Source organism: Monodon monoceros, unplaced genomic scaffold (genome assembly GCF_005190385.1).
Source record: "Monodon monoceros isolate NGI ecotype Baffin Bay Population unplaced genomic scaffold, NGI_Narwhal_1 Super_Scaffold_21, whole genome shotgun sequence".
Lineage (NCBI taxonomy): Eukaryota > Metazoa > Chordata > Mammalia > Artiodactyla > Monodontidae > Monodon > Monodon monoceros.
In genome coordinates, this window is record NW_021703778.1 from 114067999 (window position 1) to 114074492 (window position 6494).

The following is a 6494-nucleotide window of genomic DNA, read 5'->3' on the forward strand; positions in this document are numbered from 1 at the left end:
ACTCTGGCAACACTACAGTTTGGATTTATAGCAGGGCACACAAGTAGCAATGACTTTGAAAGTAAAGTATAAAAGAACCAAGGAAAAAGTTCTTAAAGATCGACTCCTCATTCCAAGGACTTTCCCGCTCCACCTAAAAGCAGGAGGTGCTCTTGTTCCTATTCCCAACATGCCCCTCGGCAGTTCTTCCTGAATAATTACTCCTCCAGGAAACCAATGATATTTGAGTCTGGGTTATCAACAGTCCTTTATTTTTTGCCTGGGAATTTCAAACCAATACACTCCCATCCTTTCCATTTGGAAAAAAATAAAATTTTAAAAAAATTCTATATTTGCTGCCAATGTCCTGAAAAGTTCAATCACCTCTCCAAATTCCCCAGAATAAACACAAGAAAATACCTCTCCCCCGTAGGATCCAGGCCCCGCACTACCACCCTTAGGCACTTCAACTTCCTCCATCTTCAGGGAAGGAGTGTCCAGTTCAGATGTGGCTCCTCAGTGGAGTAGAGGGAATTTAGGGGAAGGGGAATTTCTTTAGGAATTGTCAGTCCCACAAGTAAGTTCCTCAAGACTTTTCCCTTTTCACTGAAAGTGAAAAACTGCTCACAACAAGTGCTCACTGTCCCGTTTCCCTATGTGTCACCAGAGCCAAGAGAGGACCCTGTCAACGAGGCTCCCTCTACTCTGTCCCGCAGACCACAATCTCCGACCTTCACCCCATTGTCTGTGCAATGTGTAGAACTGGAGCTCAGAGCAGTGGCCTCAGCATCACTCTCCATGCCCGGGGAAGCCAAAGGCCCCTTTCTTGGCCGAGGGGAAGGGCTCTTGTGGAAGCAGAGTTTGAAAAGCCCCAGCACTGTCACGGTCAATATCACCAACACTACTACCGCTATGCTCACAAGTATGAAGACCACGGTGGAAGAATCGAAAGCCTGGGGATTGTCAGAGGAAGACGTGGAATTAAACTTGGGAATCACGCTTCCAGAAGAGTTGATGTCGGCCTTTGCCTCTGTTTGAGGGGATATTTGAAGAGTAGATATTGTGCCCTGTGCTCCCCACCGAGGAATCTCGGGAATAGATGTTGCTGAACTGCCTCGTCCAGGGGCATGGGGTATCTCTCCTGGCTTCTCCCGGACACTGGGTGACCACGTTCCCTTCGGCACGGGGCTGGCTGCAGTGGCTGGCGGGTGCCAGGTGGGCACCTTGGTCCCCCCAGGGGCCGGCTGTCCTTCCCCATTGGTTACACAAGAGCGTCCGTCTTTCCCTAGCACGAAGCCCGCAGCACACTCGCAAGCAAAGACTCCCAAGTCGTCTAGGCAGTCAAGGAGCTCCACGCATTTGCCAGCACGGAGGTACCTTCCGGGACAGGGACAGAGCACAGCCCCGGAGGGTATCCCGTCCCAGCGCGCGCCGACCTCGTCCGAGGTGCAGGTGGCCGTGATGGAGAGCTGCCCGGGGCAGAGCGCACTCACCTCGGTCCCAGGGGGACTGAAGTCCAGCGCCGCGCTGTAGAGCTGGAAAGGCGCGCGGTAGCTCAAGTCAGAAGCGGCCCCCGGGCGCGGTGCGGGGCACAAGCCCTCGAACTGGTACTTGCACAGATAGCCGTTGGCGCGCTGGTGGCATCGCATCTCCTTCCAGCCTGCGGGCTCGATTCCCCGGGTGGCCTGGAGTCCCGCGCAGCTCCGAGCGGTGCAGGAGCGTTGGGGCTCCTCCACCCACTGCAGCGTGTCGCTTTCGGACCCGCCGACGTCGGGGGACAACCAGGAGAAACCCCGCAACGGCTCATTCTTCAGGGTGCAGTTGGATCGCCTGCGCTCCAGCGCCACCCAGAAGAGAAGGTCTTTGGAGCCTCCTCCGGGCCCCGGGCCCGCCCGCAAAAGCGCGACCACCGCGCGGAGCTCGGCGTCCCCGCGCACCGTGCTGAGCGCCCCGCCGCGCAGGCTACAGGCCTCCTCGGCCTCCTGCCGCTTGAAGGTAGCGTGGTGCAGGCTGTAGCAGGCCCCCGAAGCCGAGCAGCCCGCGCGGTCGGCGGTGGGGTGCTCTCCACTGCCGGGCCGGGGCCAGAACGTCTGCCAGAGAAGGCACAGGGCGAGCGCCTGCCTCATCTTGGAGGCCCAGCGCCCACGGCTGCTCCCAGCTTGGATCTGACCCGCCCGAGGGCGTGGAGCTGTCCCAGGAGCGCGGTCACCGCCCCCCCCCCCACGGCTGGCTCTCCGCCCCCCCACCCGTCCCCCGCTCCCCCGCGCCCGTCCCCTCAATCTCCAAGAATTCCCGTCAGGGTTCTGGCAGCAAACAGCTTCCCTCCCTTAGGCCTCAACAGGAAATGTGTCCGGAGCTCTGCCAGGCCCCGTGCATCCCTGCGGTCAGGAACACAGCTGGCGCCGGGGCACAGGGAACGCAGTCGCCCAGAAGGTCAAACACCCTGTTTAGGGCAGGAGAAAAAGAAAAATCGCCACTGGGAAGAAGTGTATCGTTTTCCCTGCTCAGGGAGTTTCACAACCTCAGATCCCAAAGCACTTTGGTGAACACTGGCAGGAAGGGCTGGAGAAGAGGAACTTGCTGAGCGCCCACGCGCGCCCACTGTGCTCCGTCCGGAGCGGTGGTGGAGTTGGCCTCACAGCAATGTGTAGAAGGCTCCAGGCTTCGCCAGTCTCGCGATTGTGGGGGGGAAAAAAACCTTGTGAGAAGTAGAAGCATCTCCCTTTGCCACCAGAGGCAGCACGACGTAACCACCAGTTTCTTCCTGGCTCTGCTCCTCTGTGCTGTGGAAGGAGATCCAGGCGTGCTAATTGCTGGTCAAAGAATTTACAGTTCCTTTCCGGTATATTAAAAGGGAGAGCCTGCTTCTGAGGGCAGTGCTCGCCTTAACACGTTTGTTTTTCGTTTCCATTTCTTTCTCTTTGAAATGGCCTTATTGGTTCATTCAGGAAAGGAAATGTATTTCTAGGCCTAAATGAAAAATAATGGACACAGATCTTAACTGTTATGTTAGGTTTCCTTACCGCTATATTGATTCATAACTTCTTCAAGCTTATAGATCATATCTAAATGAGATCATGGCCTGTTTGAGAACAAGCACCCCACGTGTGATTTTTATCCTTGAACTATTTTAATGTCATTTTCTTCTATGATTAAGTGCCAATATTTGTAACAGTAAGTTGGAAGTCCCCTCTAAAGGACACAAGAGTTCAATAGCCTTAAGAAATTAAAATATTTATTACATTATACTGCGTGTTGTATACCATAAAAAAAATACCCTGCAACTTAAAAAACAGGTGAGTCAATTTCTTCAGTTCCAATGGCTGTTTTCTTTTAATACAAACACTTCAACTCAGTTGGAAGCAGTGAGGAATTAAAGGTGAATAAAGGAAGGAAAGTTAAACACTGCACTGTCTATGAAACGATTTTCTTGTTAGCAATTTAGACAATATGCATCATTTTAGAAAATTATTATCTACTTTGGCTCACAGTGACCAAATAAGTTGCAATCAGAAATACATAAGGTTTCAGCTAAGCCCTCTTAATGATGCATGATGCTTTTAAACATCTGTAATCAGAATGAAAGTTGCCACTCCACGGGTAATGCCTACCACGCTTTTAAACTCCCTTGTACGGATTGGACTGTTCAGGTTAGTGAGGATGGGTGGGAAGGAAGGTTTCAGGATCACATCTGTACGCTCCTACCTCATTTTCACCACTACTCTCACTCTTCTTTTCCTCTTGGAAATTCCATGTATTTTAACAGATGATAATAAACACCAGGAATGATCATCACACTTACCCTGCTTTTGCTGACTGTGGAGTTCGGCAGCAGGATTTCTCTCCTACACCCTTGCTGTTTCCCAATTTAAACGACATTCATTAGTCCTTCATTACAGATGCCAGAGAATCACCTTAAACATGACTCTGCATTTAAATTAAGTTAATGACTTATGAAAAAGGAACATGAAAATCTAGAAATCTAATTAAATGGATTTTAAAAATACCTAATTACTTGGGCCAGCTCTATATACCTTTGCAATCTAATGACTACATGTTGTAAATGTGTCTATGCGGTACTGTATATTTTAATAAAATAAAACCTTCTACAAATCTAAGCAGTCAGTGGAAACCTCTTAGGTATTTTAAAAATCACTTGAAATGAGGTGAGGTTTCTAGAGTAAGAAAGAATGAATGCTTGAAAAACTTAAAGTAAATACATGATCTCCCCTCCTGGCATTCTGCCTATAGGGAGGTAGGATATTAGAAGAGATATCCTACCTGGCCATAATGGCCATAATGACTGCATATTACAGTCCTGGCCATGCCTGTAGTGATGTGAGAGAAGAGTTAGAAAAAAAATTAGCTCAAACTAACACATAGATCATTTTGTAATTAATTACTCTGTACTGACTTATATACCACTAACATATTTTGAAATGTATAGTATACCTGAGAAAACTAGAAATGAAGGAATGTTTTTGTTTTTATTACTCTTTTACTTATTATTATTTTTTATTAACAAACAGCTCACTTGATTGAATATTTATTCTGGCAGTTGTGGGTTTAGTGCTTATGGCTACTGTTGGAGGTTAGTGTTACTTATGTACCTATTTATCAGATAAGAAAACTGAAATCTAGAGATCATGTATGTAGTTGGCCTGTGGTCAAATGAGCAAGGATGAGCCCAGGCATCTGAACCCAGAGCCTGTGTTCCTTTTTTTTTTTCTTTCCTCCAATGGAGGTAAAAATCACATAACATAAAATTAACCATTTTAAGTGTACAATTCAGTGGTATTTAGTATTGATACATTCTCAATGTCAGGCAATCATCAATTCTATTAGTTCTAAAACATTCTGATCACCTCAAAAGTAAACCTTATCCCCAGAATGTTTTTATTTTTAAATAATGCTATTATGATCGTAATAGGATACCATTTTATCTCCACTGGATTCCAAATATCGGAAATGCTGACAATGCTGTGGATCCACAGCCTCTTTTATATGTTACAGATGAGAGTAACAACTTTGGAAAAGCTTGCTATTTTTAACTAAAATTGAACACTTACATACTCTTTACTCCATTATGACCTTCACGCCCAGGTATATACTCAAGAGAAACTTACACACGTACAAGAGAAGATATATAAAAGGATGTTGAGGGCTTCCCTGGTGGCGCAGTGGTTGAGAGTCCGCCTGCCAATGCAGGGGACACGGGTTCATGCCCCAGTCCGGGAAGATCCCACATGCCGCGGAGTGGCTGGGCCCGTGAGCCATGGCCGCTGAGCCTGCGCGTCCGGAGCCTGTGCTCCGCAACGGGAGAGGCCACAACAGTGAGAGGCCCGCGTGCCACAAAAAAAATAAAAAGGATGTTGATAGCATCACTGCTCATATTAAAAACCAGAATGAATCCAAAGGTTCAGCAACAGATGATAGATAAATAACCTGTGGTACATTCACTCAATGAATATTGCACAGCAATCAAAATGAATGGAATATAGCTGCAAGTAGCAATATGAATTGATCTTATCAGTACAATGTTAAATGACAAAAGTTCCAAAAAATTATACAGATTCTGATATTCTTTTTGTAAAATTAACAAAAAAACTATTAAATATATATGTGTGTATTTTTTAGGAAAAAATAGTTACTACAGTGAGATAAAAGGAACAATGGGTGATGATGGATCCTTTGGGTGGGTGGGAGGAGGAGGAGGATGGACTAGTAGGAAAAATAGTATTTGATGTGGGCTGTTGTCAGCGTCCTAGCTTTTGTTTTGGATAGTGGCTTTGTAGGTGGTTATTCCATTATTTAAAAATCAATAATTACATAATTAACAAAGAAAAGTGGCTTTATCTAGACAAATTATGAGACAATGACATGAATCAAAAATTACAATTAGGGCTTCCCTGGTGGCGCAGTGGTTGAGAGTCCACCTGCCGATGCAGGGGACATGGGTTTGTGCCCCGGTCCGGGAAGATACCACATGCCGCGGAGTGGCTGGGCCCGTGAGCCATGGCTGAGCCTGCGCGTCCGGAGCCTGTGCAGTGAGAGGCCCGCGTACCGCAAAAAAAAAAAAAAAAAAATTACAATTAACCTGACTCTGAGCAGCTGAGTTCCAAAATGTAAAATCTAAACAAAATTAAGATGCTAGCTATATTTTTAAGAAATATTGTCAGTATATTTCCCTTTGATCCCCAGATTCTTTTGCAGGTAACACATTTCTAAATTTAAGCCAATTATTAATCTGAAAAAGCATAATAAATATTTTCCTACATTTCTAGACTTTTCAGACAATCTGTGTATTATTATTAAGAATCATGTATGGTATTTATTTGTTCATTCATTTATACAAGGTTATCCCATCCAAAGAACTAGAGAGAATATATAAGGAAAATAAGTTGAGTTCACATTTTCATTTGATTATTAATTTTAAAATGTCAGAAACAAATATGGAGAAAGATAGAATTTCACTAATAACATCCCAAGTAATCTCATAAATTTATAAAGTTGTC

At 45.9% G+C, this 6494-nt stretch overlaps 1 protein-coding gene across 1 annotated transcript; it reads right to left on the reverse strand.

The window, feature by feature from the left end:
- Positions 1 to 217: 217 nt before the first annotated feature.
- Positions 218 to 2125, reverse strand: CLEC14A (C-type lectin domain containing 14A). Its single transcript, XM_029236298.1, has one exon. The coding sequence runs from the start codon at positions 2103 to 2105 to the stop codon at positions 633 to 635; it is 1473 nt and encodes a 490-aa protein (XP_029092131.1). The 5' UTR covers positions 2106 to 2125; the 3' UTR covers positions 218 to 632.
- Positions 2126 to 6494: the final 4369 nt, after the last annotated feature.

What these genes read in the sequence shown, in the direction of transcription:
- CLEC14A (XM_029236298.1), bottom strand. Translation starts at nt 2,105, where the DNA reads ATGAGGCAGGCGCTCGCCCTGTGCCTTCTCTGGCAGACGTTCTGGCCC.